The sequence below is a fragment of the Ochotona princeps genome, chromosome 9, assembly GCF_030435755.1.
Source record: "Ochotona princeps isolate mOchPri1 chromosome 9, mOchPri1.hap1, whole genome shotgun sequence".
Lineage (NCBI taxonomy): Eukaryota > Metazoa > Chordata > Mammalia > Lagomorpha > Ochotonidae > Ochotona > Ochotona princeps.
Genome location: NC_080840.1, coordinates 53,332,156 through 53,355,184, shown reverse-complemented (window position 1 = coordinate 53,355,184; position 23,029 = coordinate 53,332,156). Strand labels below are relative to the sequence as shown.

Sequence of the window (23,029 nt, the reverse complement as noted above, 5' to 3'; positions counted from 1 at the left end):
AGGATTAAAACCAGGCAGAATGAAAAAAGCAGACTATCAAATTAGCTAATAAGCCTCTTCATATGAAAATCAAGAAAGCCGACTTTCAGCTTGGCCTTTTTTGTATATTAGTCATACCATTATTGTGGTCTCAGCAAAACAATTACGTTTCTCTAGTTAATCAATGTTGTTCATCTTTTACTTAAGTGCCTGCCTCGTCTTGTGTGCGTGATCATCAAAAATTTAGCTTGAGTGACAGCTTCCGCCTGCAATGTCGGCATCTCATACGGTCACTAGTTCGTGTCCTGGCTGTTGCACTCGATCCAGCTCCCTGCAAATGGCTAGGGAAAAACTGCTGAAGGTGGCCCAAGTGTTTGAACCCCAATTATCCATATGGGAGACCTGGAAGAAGATTTTGGCCTGGCCCAACCCTGGCCATTAGGGCCATCTGGTGATTGAACTAGCAAATGGAAGATCTCTCTCTCTGTTTCCCTCTCTGAGTTTCAAGCAACCACATTTTTTAACAATTTTGATCTGATTAAATATTACAGTGGCTCTACAGTTAGGCATGAAGTATGAAGTTGCTTTAAAAGAAGAAAAAGATGAGAGAGGATGGTGTTGTTGGAAGAAGAAAGAAAACTTGCAGAAGCTTTGAAGTTGGGGAGAACAAAGAAAGGAAGATGTCAGTGATTGCCCTGGAATTACTGAAGTACATGCAGCATACAGGTGCAAATAGACTTGGTGTTTGTATGGATATGTTGCAGGGGGGAATAGGAGGGAAAGGGTAATTTGGAAAGGTAAAGGCAATGAAATGTAATGGCCCTGTGTGTATCAAGGAAAGGAGTGGGCAGAAGATTATCATAAGATATGAACTAGACGGTTACGGAGGCAGTGTAGCTTAGCTGTTCTGAGCATGGGCTCTGGAGCCAGGCTTAACAAATTACAGTTTGGATCCACCACTTACAAATTCTAGGACTTGGACAACTTTTCTAAATCCTCCACGTCTCAGGCTCTTCCATCTATAAATCAGAGATGATGATGGGACTTTCTCCATTGTGCTAGCTCATAATAAACTTGACATAAATGTTGACTATAACTGCTAGCACCATTGAGATTAGTTGGAAATGGAGGTTAGTAGAATGCATTTCCACAAAACATGCTACTTCAGTTAGTGATTATTTTGTACTAAAGGCAATTAAGAAGCAACAAATATAAGAAAAACTCAATGCCCTTCCCTTATTTATCTAAAACCAGGACATAAATTCTACCAGAAAGGTCAGAAGTTAATCTATGGAGAAAATGTATTGCACCTTACTATCCCAGAGACTCCACAAGAGGAACTGACACAACAAACTTTACCAACTAACCTATAGCTTCCATTGGTTCTTCTACGTAGAATGGCTCTTTAAAAAGTTCATGGAAAGTTCATATTATGAAAAACCTGAATGGCTTCAAAAATGTATGTATCAAAATAAACACAATTGAAGCACTTAAGTTTTTTTTTAAATTGATTTGAAAGGTAGATAGACAAACCTTCTATCTGCTGATTCACTACCCAGATGCCAACAGCCAGGTTGGGCCAGTCTGAAGCCAGGAGCTGGGAACCCAGTCCTAGGTCTCCCACATGCGTGGTATGGAATCAGCCATTTGAACAATCATCTGTTGCTTTCAAGGTGTTAGCAGAAAGCTGAAATTGGAAACTGAGCCCAGGACTCAAACCCAGGCAATCCCATGAGATATTTGGATGACCCAAGTAATCTCTTAACCATTGTACTACATGCCTACCCCAACTTTTTTTTTGTAGTACCATTGTATTATTTTCTCAAATTGACCAGATACTCAAAGCTCTTTTCCTTTTTCTTGTCATTCATGTAAAATATATTATTCTTTTGTTAAGATGCTATTTAAGTCAAATTCTAGCTGCCCCTGAGAGGTTCTTATCACTGAGTGTTCTCTTATGTACAAGTGATACATGCGTTAGTAATTTTTCCCTTTTCTGTCCTATAAATTTCATCAGTCTAATTTTCAGGGCCCCAGCCTATGGACTTCAGATGGAGAGAGGGAAAACAATTTTTTTTTTCTCCACAAAAGTCAGAACTCAGTTCAGGGAATGTTCATGTGAGACAACTAGAAGCACTAGAGTTTTTGGTTTTTTTAGTCACATGAATAGGATCTTATTTTTGATGTTAACTAATACTGGCTTTCAACATCAATCAAATATGTTCATCATTAATTTTTATTCATATTTTAATTTTCTTGTCACACTGAATTAAATGTATGCTTAAAAGAGTGATAATAAAGCACACCAACAGAGAAGCTTAAACCCAGATCAAAGTTGTTTATTGTTTCATATTTTTTGACTCTTTGCAACTAAAGAGGGAAAATTACTGGGAGAGAAAAACCAAATCATCAGAATATAGCAAAGGTACAGATGAACAAGAAACTGATGAGGGTTCTTAGGTGATAGAAACGTGAGGTTGTGTATTGAGAAGCAAAATAGGCTCCAGAAATCAATTATGTACAAGAAAAAAAATATTTTACATTTAGAGGTTGGCAAGGCATTTCAGAAATCAAATTTGTATGTTTGGAAAACTCAAAGGAGTCAGATTCAAGTGCATGTTGAGATAGGATTTCTTATTTAAATAGTGGTAAAAAAATCATAAAACATAAATACAGGTAAATCTACTCATGATAAGTTTAAGCTTCATCTCTGCTATGTATTTGCAAATGACAGCTACAACTATTGGGCCCAGCACAGCTAAAGTCCTTGCCTTGCATGTGCCGGGCACCACTCCTAATCCTGGCAGCCCTGCTTCCCATCCAGCTCCCTGCTTGTGGCCTGGGAAAGCAGTCAAGGATGGCCCAAAGCCTTGGAATCCTGCACCTGCATGGGAGACCCAGAAGAAGTTCCTGGCTTCTGATTGGCGCTCCGGGGCGGGCAGCTGCTTGGAGAGTGAATCAGTGAAGGAAGATCTTCCTCTCCTCTCTGTATATCTGAGTTTCCAATAAAAATAAATAAATCTTAAAAAAAAAAAAACCCAGCAACTATTATTTTCCCTTTCTCTTACAGGAATTTCAGCTTCATTCTAGAGTCCTACCCTGTTTTTGCTGCAGGTGTAAGTGTACACGTGTTTCAGCTGGGTAAGCGCTCACTTTCCAAGAGCCACCTGATTTCAGCTCCACATTCTGGGTGCAGTTATAGATCCAGCAAGGGAGCATGACAAATTGTTCTCTGGGAGAAAGGTGGATGGAGAGCAGAGCTTTTGAGTGGGTGAGATCACATATCTCTATAACTGAAAACTGTCTCCCACTTTTAAACTTGCCCATCTCAGACTAGCCTCTTTCTACAAATGACAGTTCTGACTATGCACAGGCACTCCTCTGAGATCTCCTTCTCTTTGCTCTTCTGCCCCATTTATGAATTCTATCCTGCCACTGAAGCATTTATCAGATATGCTGTATTTCCATGACCTCCACAACTGTCACATTTATGCAAAATAGAAAGAAAGAGCCTCTTTGGGCAGATGCTGGGCTGACTTCAGTGCCTCCTCTCTCTTGGCAGGGTATGATCTCCACGACCTTGCTTGGAGGCTCGGGGCTGCAGCCTAAGCCATTGCTGCTGCATTCTAATTAAGTTCTTACAGTTCTGCACATTCACCACCCAACACAGGGATTATTTATTTATATCATTAAGTTGATCACTTCACCACCCTCTCGGCCCACCCCCCCTTAAAATCCTTCACTGAGTTTCCATTGTTATTAGGAAAAATAATCCCAAAGCTTTAATATGGCCTGCCAAGCTCTGTATGACCTGGTTTCTAGCTCATTCTTTAAGCCTAACTTTCAGCCATACTACTTATTTTGTTTCTTGAAACTTTCCAAGCTATTTTGTCCCAGGAGACTTTGGGAAGTTCTTCCTTGACTTAGTTTAGCTCACCTGTGTTATTCCTTCGGGTTTTGGTTTAAATGGTATTTCTTCGGGAGGGCATCACTGAATCCATAATGTAAAGAAAACTTCACAGCACTGTTTTTAAAATCATATGTTCATTAGTGACTTGTTATCCTTTTCTATTCTATATACTGAGTGCTCTGCAAGGATGTCATGCTTAATTTAGCCTAGCATTTTCCATTTATCCAAGGATCTGTTCAACAAGTTTATACCAGAGACCTTCTCCATTCCCAGCAATACAGTGAAAAGTGGATGGATGAGGGAGGTGCTCTGAGAATGTGAGATCCTTAAGGGCTGGGAACTCAGTCTGTGTTGTTTATTAATGAGTCCTAAGGATGTTATTTAGGATAAAGCTAGCTACTAAACATAGCTGAAGAGCTTTGTTCATGTGCAGTCCACAATAGGTATTCCTCAAGCATGGACTCTTCTAACTTATGGTTCTGTTTTCTATAGCATCTGACCACAGACAGCTAGCAAAACAAAAAACATAAAAAACCACTAATCAAAGTTTAGCTTTTTTTAAAAAAAAATTTATCTATTTGAGAGTGAGAGAGCCCTTACATTCTACAGGTCCCTTCCTTAGATGTCTGCTGGTAGATGAGCATATAAGGCAGTTCTCTCAGGCATATGGCAAAAGCCCAGTCACTTGAGCCATCACCACTGCCTCTATGAGGCTGCATTTTATAGGAAGGGGACTGTCTGCACAGCCGGCCAGATAAGGCTCTTGGTCTCATTGTGTCTGGCCCTGCGCATACTCAAAAGTCAACAAATCTGTAACAGGTTAATTTTCAAGATGATAAGTTCGTATGGCCTGCAATGTTACAAACACCCAAATGGCCCTAGGCAAAATTTGGAGTCAGAAGCTGCAGATGGAAGCCAGATTGTCTGATGGAAGACCTGGGTATTCTAACCAGCATGCTGTTTCAACGGCTAAGTAAGCCATCTACCCTTTGCAAAAGAACCCAGAATGGGCGGGAGGGAGGACTGCAACTAATTGTAATGGAGGCTGAGAAATGCGGGGCACCTTTGTACCAAGGAAGAGTGAAGACTTGACCATCACCTTAACAGCGGCCTTGAGATCCTGGAGAAGCAACGGTCCTTTAGAAATGCAGCTTGTTCTCAAAAACTTGATAAACTACTAGAGCACAGGTTTGTCTGATTTACAAATAGAAGACTCTCCAGTTGCCAGGAATCTAGAAACGGTCTTTAAATGAATGCATTTCTGGTTCTGCTTCTGAGGACGATCAAGTTTTTAAAAAGCTGATCTGTGTGTCTATTTTACTTCAGGGTCACTTTCAAGTTTTCCATTTTCCTTCTCTATGATGTTCTTTTTAAGTCTGGCCCAAAGCCTGTCACTTCGCAGAATCTCCACCCTTGGTTGCTTACATCAGGACAAGCCCATTATCGTGGAAATGTGATGGAACCTGTGAGACACAGGTCAAGGAGTAGGGGCTACTCCGTACTGATGAAGAAACACAAATTATCTGCAGCCGTGTCAGTCATGTGTGCCTGAATCTGTACTGTAAGCTTTCCCAACCTGCAGCTGGTTTCCAAGGCCAGGACTGGATCTTTAGTAATTGAAAGACTAAGAAAGGCGGGTCTTTAAGAGACCTCAGAAACTTGCTTTTACCTTAACTTTAGTGTGAGAAAAGAAATCTGAAAATCAGAGGTGACCCATGAACCTTACAAATGATGAAGTGAAAAACGACCGAATCCTAGTCAATTGCTTTTCTGCTTACTTTTCAACCGAACAGAATCGTTCCTGAGGTAATCCAAGGTTTCGGTCCCGCACAGCGATTTCGCACACCTGGTAGAGAAATTTAAGAGTCGGCAGGTGGGCAGGTGAAAACCCAGTGCCCCGTGCCGCCGCTGCGACGCAGCTGTTTGAGATTCCCGGAACGGGAAGGGACTGCGCGCCCACCGAAGGGATCTCCAGCAAGTCAGGAAAGCGAGTGCAGACTAGCCAGGCGTTCCGTTTACCCGCGGGCAGCAGGGGCGCTGAGGGGTCCCGAATCCCAAGTCCCGCAGCAGAGCCGCGGGGAGGAGCCCCGGCCGCAGACTCCGCGCCGCAGGACGCCCGCCACGCCTCTCGCCCGCCCTGCAGGCAAACGCGGGAGGCGGCGAGGCCCCGCCGGGCCGCCGTAGCGCTGCGGCTCGGGCCGCTCCTTCCGCGCCGCCCTCCGCCCCCTGCCTGCCGGCGCCGCGGTAGCTCTGGGCAGGCAGTGCCGCCGCGGCCGCCGCCGTCCCTGCTTCCTCCCTCTGCAGCCGTTCGGCCGCTGCGTGACGCGTCGTTTCCTCCCAACATGGCGGCCGGGGCAGGTCGGCGGTGATGGAGGCCAGTGCGTGGCCGCGGCGGGTGCTGATCCCCACAGTAGCCAGGGTCGCCCTGCTCCTGCTGGGCCTCTGAGCCGCCGCCGCCCGCCGCGTCTCGGCCCTCGGCTCTCCCCCGACCCCCTTGCAGCAGACGGCCGGTACAGGGCCGGGCTGCCTCACCGCCGCGGGTCGGAAGGACCAGTGAGGGGGGCGGTCGGGAAGCGACCTCGTCCACCCCCCTCGGGCTGGGGAGAAGCGGAGCCCCGGAGGGACGCAGCCCTCGACGGCCGGCCTCTCGGGACGCCCGTGGCCCGGCGCGGCGGCTGGCCCCGCTCGCCCTCGCCTTCCTGCTCCAGCCGCTGCCCTCCACGCCTCCTCTCCCCCGCCGCCACCCCCTCTCTTTTCTCTCTCTCTTCTCTCGCTTCCCCTCCTCCTCCTACCCTCCAGCCGCCGGGAGCCGCGGGTCGGACGAGCCGCCGCCTCCTTCTCCGCGTCCATGTATGAGGGGAAGAAGACCAAGAACATGTTCCTGACCCGGGCCCTGGAGAAGATTTTAGCCGACAAGGAAGTGAAGAAGGCGCATCACTCCCAGCTGCGCAAAGCCTGCGAGGTGGCGTTAGGTGAGCGGGGAGGAGGCCCCGGGCGGCGGGCGGCGGGCGGCGGGGAGGGGTCCTTGGCCCGGGCCGCGGCGCTGACCTCGGGCGGCCCCGGCGGAGTTCTCTGCTTACCTGGCTGGAGTAGACAGGAACTCGGCTGGGTGGAGGAGGAAGGGCACAGAGAACTGGGCTCCGCAGGACGCGAGCCCGGTTTTAGGATCGTAGGGGCGATAGGGTTCGAGGGATCGATTTGGGGAGAAAGAGAGAGCGCATTTTGTGGGTCGGTCGGGAGGAGTGGATCCGATACCACCCTTTTGTGGTGAAGCAGAAGATGAGCTGTTGTTTATTAGCTTGGAAATCGAGGTGGGGCCGATAGGTCTCGATTGGGCGTGGGAAGGGTTCCGTATCGTAATTGCAGTAACTTTATCGTTTGGCGTGGTACTTGGGGGAAGACGGGCTGAAGTTGTTCCCTTGGTGACAGGCTGGAGAAGGGGCTTTCAGGAGGTGCGGTCCGTTTTTTGTTTCTTTCTTTCTTCCTTTCTTTCTTTTTTTTTTGACATCTCCCCGCCTCCGCCACAGAGTCATGTTGTATCCGACTGGCCTGACCTGGAAGAGCAAGACCAGAGGTTAAGGGGTTGGGGCGGCGGTGCTAACGCGGGGAAGGAGAAACCCTGCTGGAAGCAGGCTGTAGGTGACACCGGGAGGGAGGGCTTGACAGCGGGGGTGGGGGGGGGGAGGAAGACAATGACACCCACCAGCCACATGTCTGGACGGTGGCAGCTGCTTGCAAGCTTGGATTGTGATTTATAGTGTAGACGGAAGCCGGCAGCAGGGAGGATCCAAACAATACCTTTAGGGAGTGTCTGCCGCCCAGGGGCTGTTGAAGGGGTAGCTGGATAGATCTGCAGCCATCAGAAGGTGAGCGTGTTTCACAGATGAGAGCAGGACGTTCAACACAGTAACAAACTTCTAATGTTCACACACTATTTGACATACTGGGAATTTCGAGTAGGTCAAATGAGTAAAAAAGAAAAAGGGCTTTGGGAAAAGGGTGCGCAGACACACACACGAGTCTTGAAGGGGGGGAACCTGTTTAAAGGTATGCTAGAATAAGAGGTTGACAGCTTTAAGACAACTTTGTTCTTTAATTTGAAAAAAGAGTTATTTATTTATTTGAAAGAGTTAGAAGAAGAGAAAGCTCTTCCATCCACTGGTTCTCTCCCTAAGTGGCCAAAGCAGCCAGGGCTAAGCCAGGAGCCTTACCCTGGTCTCACTGGTGGGTGGCAGGGGCCCAAACAGTTGGACCATTTCCTGCTACTTTTCCCAGGCCCTTAGCAGGGAATTAGATGGGAAATGGAGCAGCTGGGACGCCGAGGGGTGCCTGACTTTCAGGTGTTGGCTTTATGTGCTAAGCCACAACATGGGCTCTTCATTTTTAAAAATAAATAGGATACAACTACTTACCTTGGTATTCAGTTTTTTTTCTTTTCTGTATGCTTCAAATTAGTAATGAAATATTGAGGAAATTTCCTCTTAAAATTTCTGAATTTGTTGCATGTTTGGTTTTTCTCCCCCTTGTGGATCAGAAGTTCCCGTGTTGTTGTTATGAGCTAACAGAAGTTTGTTCCCGGTGTTTAAAAAGCATATAATCCTGAAGTCTGAATTTATGTCACTTTCTTGAAAGCAGTAATTGCTGTATTTGGGTGAGATGAGGGAGAGGATGATTTGAGAATTTTTCAAAGAACTGTTATGTGAAGTTTTATGAGTAAGTTGCAGTTTGAAAAACTTATATCCAAATTAAAGTGTTTTTTTAAATCATTCAGATTTTCCACATCATAGGATACTTTTAATGTGGTAAGTGATAAATAAGGAATTGAAGAAATGAAATGACTATGATGACTATGCTTGTATGTTAAATTCTCTCCCTCCTCAAATGCTAAATTATTAGCGTGTTTTCATGGAATACTCGCTGGAATGAGAGTCTGATCTGAGATCTTGGGTTTAATCTCAGTGTTACCCCTTGGCCTTAGGTTTCTTATGTGTGAAATCAGGGTATTGAGTTTAATGATTGTAAAGTCACATCCCCTCTAACGTGCCGTGAATGTGAATGAACTCTTCTGTTAACTCATGCAGTTAGTATTCCTGCCGGTCTTTATGTTTTGAGGGCTTACAGCCCATTTTTCTTTTAAATTTATTTATTTGAAAGGCCGAGTTACCGGGAGATGGGGGGAGACCAGTTTTCCATCTGCTGATTTATCCATCCGTGTCTTCCACGTGGTTGATAGGGGCCCAAGCACAGCAAGTTAGCAGGGAGCTGGCTTGGAAATGGAGCAGCCAGCACTTGAGCCGCAGCGTGGATGAGGCCTGACCAGGCCGATTGCGTCAGAATGCTGGCCCTTGGCCTATAGCTGTCCAAATGGGCCTCACCAGTTAGAGATATGGGAGATGCTAGGTGGTGGGTGTGCCAGTTCATCAGATTTTGTTCCAGATTTTGCCAATTTTTAACTTTATTGAGTTCTCTGTTCAGTTAACAGTCTTCTGGCACTAGAGATTTTATTTAGTAGGGATGTGTGATGATGAGTTTTACCACATTACACAAATTAAGTTTATCCTCCCACAAAGCAAAATATCAGTGAGAAGTCTCATGACAGCTAATCCTTAGTGAAGTGTGTTTCTTCCTTTCTAGTCATCAGTCTATATTATAACCCACTGGTAAACTGATTAGGGATAAACTGCTTCATCTTACAGGAAGGTTAATGTTTTGCAGCAAAATAGTATCCCCAGGTGTGCATTGTCTGAAGTATCCAGGATCTCCCTGTTCTTCACTTTCGAGGCCCACTGTGCTGTGCTGAAAACCTTTGTAGCTATACAGCAGGGTGAGAAAGCGAACTGTTGAAAGACCTCGTTTGGTAACCCCTGATGGGTAGGTTATGTCTGGTAGAGGTGCAGAGGCCATTTTTGGAAGGTTTGTTTTCCTTCTGCTAGCTTGTATTTGTGTTCCCCTCTTTATTGAGCACCTGCCGTGGAGCTATAGGGAGATGGATACAAGGAAGAAAATAGGCAGTATGTCAGACTTCTAATCTTAATCTGACAACTGAGTAGATTTCAGAACTGTGGAATTAAAAATTAATCAAACTGCCTTTTTTATAATGGCTCATTAAGTGGTTATTTATAAATATTTATGAGATTACAGTTGATCATGTCCTTAAACACCTTTTGTGAAGTAGTATACCTTTTAGGAAACATCTAGATTAGGGGAGATTTTGCTTCACTAAAACAATCCATTTTGTAAGACATTGCATAAAGAAACTGATTTTCAGAAAGAAAATAAGCCTTTAAAGGATGCAAAGTTATTTAAAACTTAAAAATTTTTTTTTCTTGCATGTCAGACTTTAATTTGAAATTAAAAATGACTTGGAAAAAAAAAAGTTGCCTGTCTTTGGAAATAGGCTCCCACATTGTTCAACTGATGCAAAACCCACAGGCTGCGGAACAGCTCCAGGTTGCCCTCTCTTGGTACCTGCCCCACTAGGCTCTGCAGTGAGCGCTGACTGCAGAGACAGGGCGTCTAGGCTGTCCTGGCTTAGCCGGATCCATTCCTGCTCTAGAATCCTGAAATAAAAATAGGCTGGCCATCTGCTGGCAGATGAGACAACAGCAGAGCTATTTTTAGTTTCAAAGAATTTAGGATTGTTAAGGGATTGGGTTTGAAGGTAGCATTGTCTGTCTGGGGGAAGAGTTTGAGCTACATTCCAATCAGCCATTAGTGTTTCAGGAGTTTCTCTGATGAGCTAGCTGAAGCCAGCTGAGCTTCTCTTGCTGTCCTGGGGTATGTTTGAAGATATTTTGCAAATGTTGGAATGAAAGAAAGAGTTCAAGGTGAAACAGTGCTGAATCAGAAAAGTGAAAGGGGTGATTGGAAGGTGTTAAAGGGAAGGGAAATATGTAGAGGCAGTGAGTGAAAGGGAGTGTTCTTGGTAGTAATGTGGGAGAATGAACTAGGCAAGAGAATTGTTTGGGAAGTAATTTTTACCTCAGGACATAAATTATGTTCAGCATGTTATGAAGTGATGCTACTGACTTAATTTTTTTTTTGAATGTTACTTCAAAATTATAGTTTCCCTCAGAAATGTAAATAAAGTAATGAGATTCAAACTTCATTAGACCTGCTTCTTTATGCCTTTCAAATCCCTCCCTTCTTCAGATGGTGTTGGCAGAAGGGATATATGGGTAAAGGAGAAATTACTTGGATGCTTTTGAATCTGGTTTTATACCATTAGCAAACTTTATTAATTTTTGTGCCATTTACGAAAGAAATGACATCTCCACAGTATCTTATAGATGGCCAGCATTTTAATTATAATTTAAGCCCATTAGCAAGTGTCTTTTTAAAACTGCATTGATATCTAAAGTAAAACGTTACTCTGTCAGGTTGTCTAAATTTTTGAGGTGGCTGAGGGAGTATGTACTCCATGATGTGACTGAAAGATCTTAGAGTTTGTTCTAACATTTTCAGATTGGTTTTAATGACCCTTAGTTCAGGATAACATTGGATAAAATGAATAGAAAGCAAGTTCCTAGCAAAGCTTTTTGAAAAAAAAGTTTTTTTCTCATTAAAAAAAGGGTTATAGTGTCTAGCCTATTTACATTTTGGAGATATACATTGCATGTGGACATAGTTAAGATTCTACTAACTCTTCCTAGGAAGAAACTTGTTTGATTTTGCTTAATTAAGTTATTCTTAAATTTACTTGACCCTCTTCAGAATCTGTTAATGCAGTTAAACATCATTAGGACACTGTTCCTTATAACTCCCCTGAAGATAGTATTTAAGGGAAAGGAAAGACAAAGTAGGTAGAATAGCCTCAAACTACTGATGATGAGATTGTCCTGCATAGTGATCATAAGAAACAGAAACAAGGAGCTGCAGGAATGACCAGGATCAGATTGTTGTTGATTAGCTCTTTTTTTCCTACCCCATCTAGTGGTGGGTGACTGGTTTGTCTCCTGCTAAGGCTTAAATACAGAGAGTATTGTGAATAGGAAATATTCTGGGGAATTAGCTGTCATAATATTGCTTACATAATGGAGGAGAGATATTTCAAAAGGAAAAAATGCGTGAGTAGATTCTTGTCAGCGTTCCCAACAATTCTTACGTTGTTTACTCAGATACTTAGTGAACTGCTGTATGTTCAGGTACTCCTAGTGCTGGGCATATGGCACTGAAGCAAGCATGCTTTCATGGAAATTCTGCAATGGTGATATAGCTTGTGTATATGTGTGTGTGTGCATGCATACATATATAAAACCAGATTGTGTTCTGAAGAAAACGTTCTGAGGGCTAAAGGGAGAGGGACAAGAATGCTACCATCAGTTGGGTTGTCAGGAAAAGACTTTTGAGTTGATGTTTGAACAGGCAAGTGACAAAAGTAAGGGTTACAGAAGTAAGAACCTTTTTGATTCCTGGATGAAACAAATGGTGAACAGTAAGATAGATGTGTGCCTGGTGTATTTCAGATACAGGAATGGCCAAGAATGGAAAGGGAGTATTGGGAGAGGAGGGCAGACTTGGAATTTTATTCTGTGTAGAAGCCACTGTAAAGTTTTTTGGTTGATTGTTCTAATATGAGAGCCAACAAAGTCGAGAGAGCATGTGCGTGCAAGCGAGCCGACCTCTTTTCACCCATCTGCTCCCTCAAGCTCATTCCCCCAAATTGTCTACCCTCAGAGAGACCAAAGTTGGGAGCCAGAAACTCAGTCTAAGTTTCCCACATGAGTGGCAGGAACCCAGGCATTTGGACCAGCCTCACTACCGCCAGGAAACTGCATTAACAGTAAGCTGGTTCGTGTACTGGAGCCAGGAATTTAACTCGGCATCCTGGTATGGAGGCATCTTTACTGCTAGGCCAGAGACCTACCATGCTTTACTGGAAAGATTTTTGTTTTAAGATATGTTTATTTTTGTTGGAAAGGCAGATTTACAGGGAGAAGGAGAGTCAGAGAGGGAAAGATTTCTATCCACTGATTCACTCCTCAAAAGATCACAGCATCCAGAGCTGAGCTGATGAGGAGCCAGGAGCTCCTTTCAGGTCTCCCATGTGGGTGCAGGGTTCCAAGGCTTTGGGTCATCCTCTGCTGCTTTCCCAGGCCTTAAGCAGGGGGCTGGACAGGGATTGGAGCAGTCAGGTACAATAGGTGCCCATATGGGATGCTGGCACTTGCAGGTGGAAGATTAGTCAATTGAACCATCTCAATGGTTCCACAATGGAAAAGGTTTCGAATGGGGAAAAATTTAGCATATTTTACATTTTTAGAGGTTCTCCAGAGATGATGGAGACTTGTACGCAAATTTCTGTTTTATAACCCACCCAGTTTATGCTAGTTGGGTTAAGATTGCACTAGGAAGTAAGTGAAGCTTCCGTTTATCCTTTATCAATCTAGTTGGGTTTATTTGAGCTCTCATTTGAGTACAGTATACTAAAAATAAGTTTACATAATTAAATACTATCTTGAGTTCACTTCTGTTTCATGAAAGTTATTCTGAAACTTTAGTGTGTGTTAATTTGAAAGAAGCCCTGAAAAATAAAATGGATCTGAAACCCAATTATTTAAAAATTTGTGGTCTGTTTTTGATTATGTTTTGCTTATGTTTAGACTTGTTATAACTGGATTGATCTGTGTAGCCTATAAGCCAATGCTATCTTTTCATTTAGAAAAGATTCTGAAAAACAGTCTTAAAATATCCAGTACTACATTATCATCACTGGCAAATATTTTAAGTTTTAAAAAATACTTTTTTTTTTAAAGCAGAGACAGTCAACATCTATCTTTCATCCACTGGTTCATTCGCTAAGTGCCTGGAGCAGACAAGGGGCTAAATTAGGCTCCTAACTCAATCCTGTTCTCCCACATGGTGCAAGGGCTCAAGTACTGCAGTGTGCTGCGTACCAGTGTGTGTATTAGCAGGAAGCTAGATCTGGAAGCAGAGCTGGGGCTCAAACCCACGCACTCTGAAGTGGGATGCTGGAGTTCAAAGGAAGCAGCATCCTAACTACCCAGCCAAACTCAGGTCCTTCTTTCTTAGAATCTAAAAATGGATGTGTTGGAACTTTGATTAGCTGTTTGACAACCCTGCTCCCTACTCAGAACTTGGTTATGAAATGAAATAATGAAAAGATAAGTAGCCACAGTAGATAGCATAGAGGCCCAACTACTTTAAACAGAGGTAAATCCCTGCGGCCTTTACTCGATTCCAATAGATTACAGTTTAATTTTTTTTCTTAATAAACAAATCCCTTTTACTCAGAACATTTTGAAAAGTGAAAAATCTCCCCTGACATCATTAGCTGGGGATAACCACTGTTAATTTTTTTAAAAAATCAGCTATTAAAGTTTAATGTATATGTCATAGAATTCGCTCATTTTAAATATTACCTTGTTGTGTAGCGTTAATCATAATGCAGTTTTAGAGCATTCCTGTCAAGTAGGAGCCTGGATGCCTGCCTTGTTTCTACCTCTGGTTGTAGGCATCCACTCTCTAAGTCTCTAGAGTTGTGTTTTTGGGTCATTCAAATAAAATGCAGTCATACAGGGTTATCTTTTATGTTTGCTTTCATTGACTTAGTATGTTTTGTAATTCATGTAGCATAAAGTCAATGAATACTATTCCATTGTTAGGATAGTTCAGGTTAACTATCCTAATCAAATGCTTAGAACCAAATGCACATTAGTGGGGAGCTGGATTAGAAGTGGGAGCAGCCAGGACCCCAGCTGGCCCACATGGCATACCCACTTGAGACGTCAGTGCCACAGGAGGTAGTTTTTAAGGCTATACTACAGCGCCAGCCCCTTCTATCCCTGTCTTAAAACTTTAATCCTCATTGTTTTAGGAAATAGTTAAAATATATTTCCAGTTGCTAATTTTCTTTTGCAGTTCAAAAAACACACTTAATTTTACTATGCAAAATTCTGGCTTCCTTAAGTAAATGTGGGTTTTCAGCAGCATTCGTCACTAATATAATTAATTTTGTTTCCCTAGTATTTTTTTTAATTGTTATTATTTAGTTTACTTGAAAGTCAGAAAGAGAGAGACAAAGAGTCTTCTGTGCTGGTTGACTCCTCAAGTGATATCAATGGCCAGAGCTAGACTGATCTGAAGCTGGGAGGAAAAATTTCTGGGTTTCCCAGATGAGTGCCGGGGCTCAAGGACTAGAGCCATTCTCTGCTACTTTCCCGGCCCATAAGCAGGGAGCTGGATCAGAAGTAGCACAGCTGAGACTCGAACCATTGCCTATATGGGATGTTAGCACCAGCAGGTGGAGGATTAACTTACGATGCTATCAGACTAGCCCACCTGTGTTTCCTTGATTTGAATGAAAAGTGTCCCTAAGAACTGTTGGTTGGGGCCCAGGATCCCGTATGGGCACAGATTCTTATCCCAGCTACTCCACTTCCCGTCTGGGTTCCTGCTCATAGCCTGGAATAGCAGTAGAGAATGACCCTATCCCCTGCATTAGAAGACCTTAAAGAAGTTCCTGGCTCCTGGCTTCAGATTGAAATCAGTGTTCACAGCAATGTTTGCTTTTCCTCAATTTTCTTCCATTTTAATTGTTATTTTCATCCTGATTTTTTTTTTTTTTACCATTAAAGAAAACCAATGTTTCAGTTCTACTTTAACATTATTTTCCTCTCCTTTCTTTTATATTATTTCTTCTTCCTTTAAAATCCACAATGTGTATCGGCATTGATAAGTGAAAATATTCTTGGATAATAGGTGTTTTAAAATAATTGAAGTGGGCCTGGCACGGTGGCCTGGTGACTGAAGTCCTTGCTTTGCATGCCCCTGGATCCCATATGGGCACCAGTTCATGTCCTGGTGGCCCCACTTCCCATCTGGCTCCCTGCTGTGGCCTGGGAAGGCAATAGAGAACGGCCCAGAGCCTTGGGACCCTGCACCCACATGGGAGACCTGGAAGAAGTTCCTGGCTCCTGGCTCTAGATCATCCTAGTGGCCATTGAGGCCACTAGGGGAGTGAATCAGAGGATAGATCTTCCCATCTCTCCTCCTCTGTATATCTGACTTTCCAATAAAAAATAATAAAAATAACTTAAGCAGTTTAAATATAATCAGAGGATAGTTTGAGGTACAGATTAACACCTAGCCAGCAACCCCTGAGGTGACCTCCCATGTGACCACTAAATTGTGGAGGTAGAGGGCAATACTCTGCACTGTAGAACAATAGATTGATGGTAAAATAGGGTTAAACTCCAGAAGGAGTAAGAAAAAGTTTGAGACATGCAAGAGGTAGAGGACAGTGAACATGAATCTACGTGATATCCATGGAAAGCCCAGGATAGTTGGCTGTTACGGAATTAATCTTGAAAAATCTTGGGTCAGCATTATTTGCTAGAGCTGGATGCTAACATTATTTTCTGCTATGTAGAACCTGCTGTTTGTCACAGTTTTTCGCTGTATTTCCTTTGGGTCGCAATACTGTGAGTTGTAGATATTCTTCCTAGTAGTAGATGATTTCCTGAACCCAGGAAACTATCATTTGTGCTTTCTCTTATAAAATGATTATACTTATTTAGTCTTGAGTAGATGAACTTTAGCCTTCCTTTTCATCCATCAGGAAATTTCTGAAAATTTTTCTCTTATATTATACCAGTTCAAAATTTATTTGCCTTGGGCCCGGTGGCGTGGCCTAGTGGCTAAGGTCCTTGCCGGGATCCCATATGGTCGCTGGTTCTAATCCCGGCAGCTCTACTTCCTCTCTCTCTCTCCTCCTCTCTGTATATCTGACTTTGTGATAAAAATAAAGGCAAATAAAAAAAAATTTTTTAAAGATTTATTACTGCATAGTTTTAAATGCTGATAAACTTTGGTAATACTAAACTTATTAGCTAATCATACATTGGTGCTGTCCTTAGTTTTCTGGAGAGTGTTTTATTTTCTTTAACACCAAACTAACTTTTGCCGCAGTGAGAGAATAAGAAATTTGACTGAAGTAATGGCATAGATTAGCATAATTTTTGAGCTTGAGACATTACACAAAATGGAAAGACTGGAATATGCCTGAGAAAGTCTCTCAAAACAAAATGTAAGCGAAGGGGGGGGCGACGTAATGGCTTGAGTGGCTCATCTTCCACCTACAAGCGCCAGCATCTGTTATGGGCACTGGTTTGTATTCCAGCTGCTCTGCTTCCCATCTAGCTCCTTGTTAAGGCCTAGGAAGGCAGCAGAGGATGACCGAAAGCCTTGGGGCCCTGCACCTGCCTGGGACACCCAGAAGAAGCTTCTTGCTCCTGGCTTTGGATTGGCTCAACTCTGGCCATTGCAGCCATTTGGGGAGTGAATCAGTGGATGAAAGATCTGTCTCTTTCTCTCTGTAAATCTGCCTTTCCAATAAAAGTAAGTAGATCTTAATAATAAATCACAAGAGTAACATGAAGTGCAGAAGAGGACGTACTGGAGATGACCAGTTGATTTGAGAGGATGAGTAGGTTTTATCCAGGAAAAGACGGGTGGGAACAGCACTTGGGGAAATGAGGAGCATGAGTAAAAGAGACAAGATAGAAAAGGTGCAGAATGGTGAGGTGAGGGAGTATTACAAAACGACATTCTTTACTTTGCACCTAGAAGAAATGTATTATTTAAAAGGTATAGAAATAATAATAACTTGTTGATAAGCATTATCCCTACATACAGAAAAGTTATTGATCACCTATTTTTTTTTAATAAGATAAATCAGTATTTTGCCAACATGGCTTTTTGAGATAATGTAATGTTTTGTATGTTCAGTTTTGTTATTAAAAACAGTATAAAAGCCAGTGTAAAGTTAAATAATTTAAAGACTTCACCGTTTTATTTAACAAGTATTTATTGAACACATTCACTGTGGTATATAATTGTATTAAATACTAGGAATGCTAGGAAACATTTATATATGATCTCTATCTTCAAGGAGCTTATTATTTCTCACAGGAAGACAGGTTTTTTGATAAAGACATTTTAAGTGAAAAGTTTTATAACAGTCATATATTGAGTTAATGAAAACTCAGTTGAAGAAATGATGGATTCTTTCCAGAAATAGTAGTGGTGATCTGCGCTCATGTGGCAGGAACAGCTTTTTTAAAAAAATAAAAGGTATTTTTAAAGATTTTCATTGTTTCTATTGGAAAGGTAGATTCACAGAGAGAAGGAGAGACAGAAATATCCTCCATCAGCTGGTTCACTCCCCAAGTGGCCGCAATGGCTGGGCCTGAGCCGATCTGAAGTCAGGAGCTTCTGGGTCGCCCACATGGGTGCAGGGTTCCAAGGTTTTATACCACCCTCTACTGCTTTCCTGTGCCATAAGCAGGGAACTGGAAGGGAAGTGGAACAACCAGGGCATGAATCGGTACCCATAAGGGATCCCAGCACATGTAAGGTAAAGATTTAGCTACTGAGTCATCACGCCAGATCCTAAAAAATATTTTAAAATTTATTTTTATTTTGAAAGGCAGAATTAGGGCCCGGTGGCATGGCCTAGCGGCTAAAGTCCTCGCCTTGAAAGCCCCGGGATCCCATATGGGTGCCGGTTCTAATCCCGGCAGCTCCACTTCCCATCCAGCTCCCTGCTTGTGGCCTGGGAAAGCAGTTGAGGACGACCCAAAGCTTTGGGACCCTGCACCCGCATGGGAGACCCAGAAGAGGTTTCTGGTTCCCGGCATCGGATTGGCATGCACCGGCCCGTTGCAGCTCACTTGGGGAGTGAATCATCGGATAGAAGATCTTCCTCTCTGTCTCTCCTCCTCTGTGTATATCTGGCTTTCCAATAATAATAAAATCTTTAGAAAAAAAAAAAAGGCAGAATTAGCAGGGAGAAGAAGAAAGGTCTTGTGTGTACTGGTTGACTCCCCAAATGGACAAAAAGGCTGGAACTGAGCTGATCTCTAATCAGGAGCCAGAAACTTCCTCTGGGTCTCCTATGTGGGTGCAGAGTCCTAGGGAGTTGGACCATCCTCTGCCTTCTCAGGCAGGAGAGCTGGATTCCTAAGTGAAACAGCCAGGACTTGAGCCAGAATCCTTGTGAATGCTGGCACCACAGGGCTGAGAGTTAGCCTGTTGTACCACCGCATCAGCCCCAGTGACAGCTTTATAAAAAAATCATTCTAAGCTTTTGCCTTCTGAAGATCCCCTGATGAGTTTGTTTAGAGAACATTAGAGGAAGAGCTGATAGTTTGAACATAGAGGTATGAAAAAGTTTGCCCTTAGGAAACGTTGGAAAGTTCACTATGATTGTGGATATAGTTTGGGTAAGAAAAGAACCTGATCATTGAAAACCTTTTTTCTGTGTTAAGAAGCTTAGATCTATTTTTCTTAGAAAAAGTAGGGTGCAAACAAAATAGTGAAAAATCTGTTGACGTTGTGGAAAGCAGTTTGTTTGGATTCAAATCTGCAGGGGGAAACTCATATTAGTAAAGTCGCTAAATCCCAGATTTGAAGAAGTGAGGCCTTGAGCCTGAGGCACTGAATGTGGATTCTTATTCAGTGGGACTTCCTAACTGGTTATGGGGGCAGGGAAGGCATTGAGGATGAGTGTGAGGTCTCTAGGAAGCTGAGTTTGGACTCTTGCCTCTCCACAAAGAATGAGAGTACAAAAAAAGCAGGATTCACAGTTGATACAAAATGGAGAAAGAAAAGACATTGTATGTAAATTGAGTGTGAGATACATGTGAGTAATGTAAGTAAACATTTAGTTGATGATAGTTTATAACATGGCAAAGCTTAGGATTATGATCTGAGCTATAGAGGGGTGTTTTCAACATAATTGATGGACTTGGATCCTTGTAAAGCAAAAGATATATATATATATTTACCTGGTAATTTGCTCTCATTGCTTTCTTCAAGAAACTCATATGTATGCATCTGTTCCCAATTTTGGGCTAAGTGTGAAAACTATATGGATGTAAAAAATCTTTGCAGTTTAGGAGCAGATTGAGGGAGATGAATACCTACAATGCTTTCACTGTGTAAAGTGTTATGATAGTAACAAACAGACGATGTTATGAGACTAGAGGAAAAATATGTCTTGGAGTGGAAGTGCTAAAGATGACTTCTTGAGGATGACACTGTGTCCCAGAATGTTTTAACCAGGGAAAGATGGGTGGGAAAAGTGGGGACAGGAATATCATTAGCTAAGATATAAATAACTGAAAAAATGTTGGCATTGAAGTCTCACATATGCAGCAGGGATAGTAAGAGATGAGTTCAGACTAAGTGTTAGATGATGACCAGCATGAATGCAAAACCTCAGATATTGTGACATGGAGAAGAAATACATGACTGAAGGAGACTGGGGAAATATCTGCTTGGCAGATTGGTGATGGGGTGGAATTGAAGCAGAGGACACAAGCTAACCTTAGAGATACAGCAGTTCTTGTCAGAGGATCTGTAGTATTCTGTTGTTATTGGAGAAGCATGCAAGAAACAACATGTATGGAGAGATGAGCGATAGAGAAGGGTCAGATCACAGAGGATCTTTTGTGGTATGCTGAAGTACTTGAACTTTATCCCGTCAAAGATAATTTTACTTAAATGTCAGATTGGACCCCACAGGCCTGATGAGGGATGAAGACTCACCTGAGGAAGCTGTTGGAAAAGCATGGAGACATCAAATTTAAGAAATTTTTTTGCTAAGTTTTACATTGACTATGTACCATAGTCACTCATGAATTTTCTTAAAGATGTCGCCAGTCTCTTGAACTTGAAACAGGCAAAGGCATCTTATTTTGCTTCTTTAATTTTGCTTTTTACATTAATATGTAGTAAAATTGACTAAGTTTTTTTGATTCCCAAGTCTATGAATTTTAACAAAATACGTTTAACCTTTGCCATAATCAGGAAGCTGACGAGATCTAGCACGGTAGAAAACTCCCTTGTCTTGTGTGTGTAGTCATATTCTTCTCATGCACCTAAACCCCGGCAGCTGCTGAACTGTTCCGTTACAATAGATTTATCCTTTTTAAGAATGTCCTATGATAGGATTATTTGTACGTTTTTGAGGCTTCCTATCATCACACTTCTGAGATTCATGCAAGTTGCAAATATTAATAGTGTGTTTCTTTTTAGTGCTATGTAATATTCCATTATAAGGAAATAGTATGATTTGTTTATACATCTCTTATAGTAACACTTGAATTCCGTTCTTTTGGCAGTGTGATTGGAACTGCTGTGAATTTTCTTTTTTTTTTTTTTTTTTTTTTTGATTTATTTATTTTTATTGCAAAGTCATATACAGAGAGGAGGAGAGACAGAGAAGAAGATCCGATGATTCATCCTCCAAGTGACTGCAACGGCCGGTGCTGCGCCAATCCAAAATCAGGAGCCAGGAACTTCCTCCAGGTGTCCCATGTGGGTGTAGGGTCCAAACGCTTTGGGCCGTGCTCGACTGCCTTCCCAGGCCACAAGCTGGGAGCCAGATGGGAAGTGCAGCTGGTGGGATTAGAACCTGTGCCTATATAGAATCCCGGCGCGTTCAAAGCGAGAACTTTAGCTGCTAGGCCACTGCACCCAGCCCATGAATTTTCTTTTACAGAGTTTGACATGAACTTAAGTTTTCATTTCTAAAGGATAGCTCCTGTTGACTAAGGATGCTGGTCATATGCTAATTGTATGTTTAACTTTCAAACTGTTTTTCAAGGTGGCTGGTCATTTCACATTCTTATCAGCAAAATATGTGAGTTCGAGTTGTTCTACATCCTCATCAACTTTTGGTGGTGTCAATTTTAAAAAAGTGTTTTTTACAAGTATTTACTTGGTTGGAAGTCAGTTGCAAAGAGAGATGGGTGAAGGGAGTGGAGAGAATGAGACTGTATCAATATCTTCCTTCTACTGGTTCACTCCCTGAAAGTCTCAGTGGCCTGAACTTGGTCAGGTCCAAAGCCAGAAGCCTGAAACTCCATCCGCGTCTCCCACATGGGTGGCATGGCCCTAAGTAGTGGGACTGTCTTCTGCTGTCTTAGGTGCGTTAGTGGGGAGTTGGGTCAGAAGTGGAGCATTTGTGCCTTGAACTGGTACGCAGGTGGGATGTTAGTATTTGATGTGGCTGTTTAACATGCTGTGCCACAATGCCAACCCAATTACTCTAAAATTTTAACTATTTTGATAAATGTTTGATTATAGTGCTCTATTGTGGTTTTCATTTGCTTTTCCTTAATGCCTAAAATGTTAACCATCTTTTTCTGTTTATTTGCCACATGTACACTCTCTTTGATACCTTTAAATACATTTGAGTCAGTTTGCCTGTTATAAAATTTAATTCTTTTTTGATTACTGTTGAGATTTGTTTTTAAAGATTTATTTATTTGAAATTACAGTTACAGAGGGAGGCACAGGGAGAGAAAACACCTCCATCCCTGGGTACCCCCCTCCCCCAATGGCTATGAAAGAAAGAGAAAGAACAGTTTATTTGTTTTTGAAAAGATTTATTTATTTTATTGAAAAGTCAGATTCACAGGAGAGACAGAAAGATATTCCCTTAGCTGGTTCACTCCCTAAGTGGCCTCAGCAGCTAGAGCTGAGCTGATCCAAAGCCAGGAGTGAGAAGCTTCCCTTAGGTCTTGAATCACATGGGTGCAGGGTCCCAGGGCTTTAGGTCATTGTCTACTGTTTTCCCAGGCCACAAGCAGTGAGCTGGATGGGAAGTGGAGCAGCTGGAAACATGAACCAGCGCCCACATGAGATCCCAACTGATGCAAGGCGAGGATTTAGCCATTAGGCCTTTGCACTGGTGGCTAGAGAACACCGTCTCTCCCTGGGTTCACTCCCCAAGTGGTCACAGTAGCTGGGGCTTGATCAGCCAGCGCCAGGAGTGTCTTCTTGAGTCTTCCACATGGGTGGTAGAATCCAAAGCACTTGAATCATCCTCAGCTGCCTTCCCAGCCCATTAGCAGTGAGCTGAGTCCAAAGTGGAGTGGCTAGGCCATGAACTTGTGCCAATATGGGATGATGGCATTGCAGGCTATGCCATACAACTGACCCCTACCTTTTGAATTTTAAGTGTTTGTAAAGTATGTGTTCTTTGCTCTGGCATTGTGTCCCAACTAGTTAGGCCAATACCTGAATCAGTACCAGCATCACATATGGTTATACATTTGAGCCTCAACTGCTCTTGCTTCAGGTTTGGCTCCCTGGTTTTGTGCATGGAAA

At 42.7% G+C, this 23,029-nt stretch overlaps 1 protein-coding gene across 2 annotated transcripts in view; it reads left to right on the top strand.

Moving 5' to 3' along the window:
- The first annotated feature begins 6,729 nt into the window (after nucleotides 1-6,729).
- The window catches only part of ARFGEF1 (ADP ribosylation factor guanine nucleotide exchange factor 1), a 123,670-nt gene continuing 107,370 nt past the window's right edge, over nucleotides 6,730-23,029 (top strand). For both annotated transcript variants that reach the window (XR_009246092.1, XM_058668712.1), the window contains exon 1: nucleotides 6,730-6,861. Coding sequence is in view for 1 of the 2 variants with exons in the window: in XM_058668712.1 (XP_058524695.1) it covers nucleotides 6,738-6,861 (124 nt within the window). In the remaining variant the exon portion in view is untranslated. The remainder of the gene's footprint in view (nucleotides 6,862-23,029) is intronic.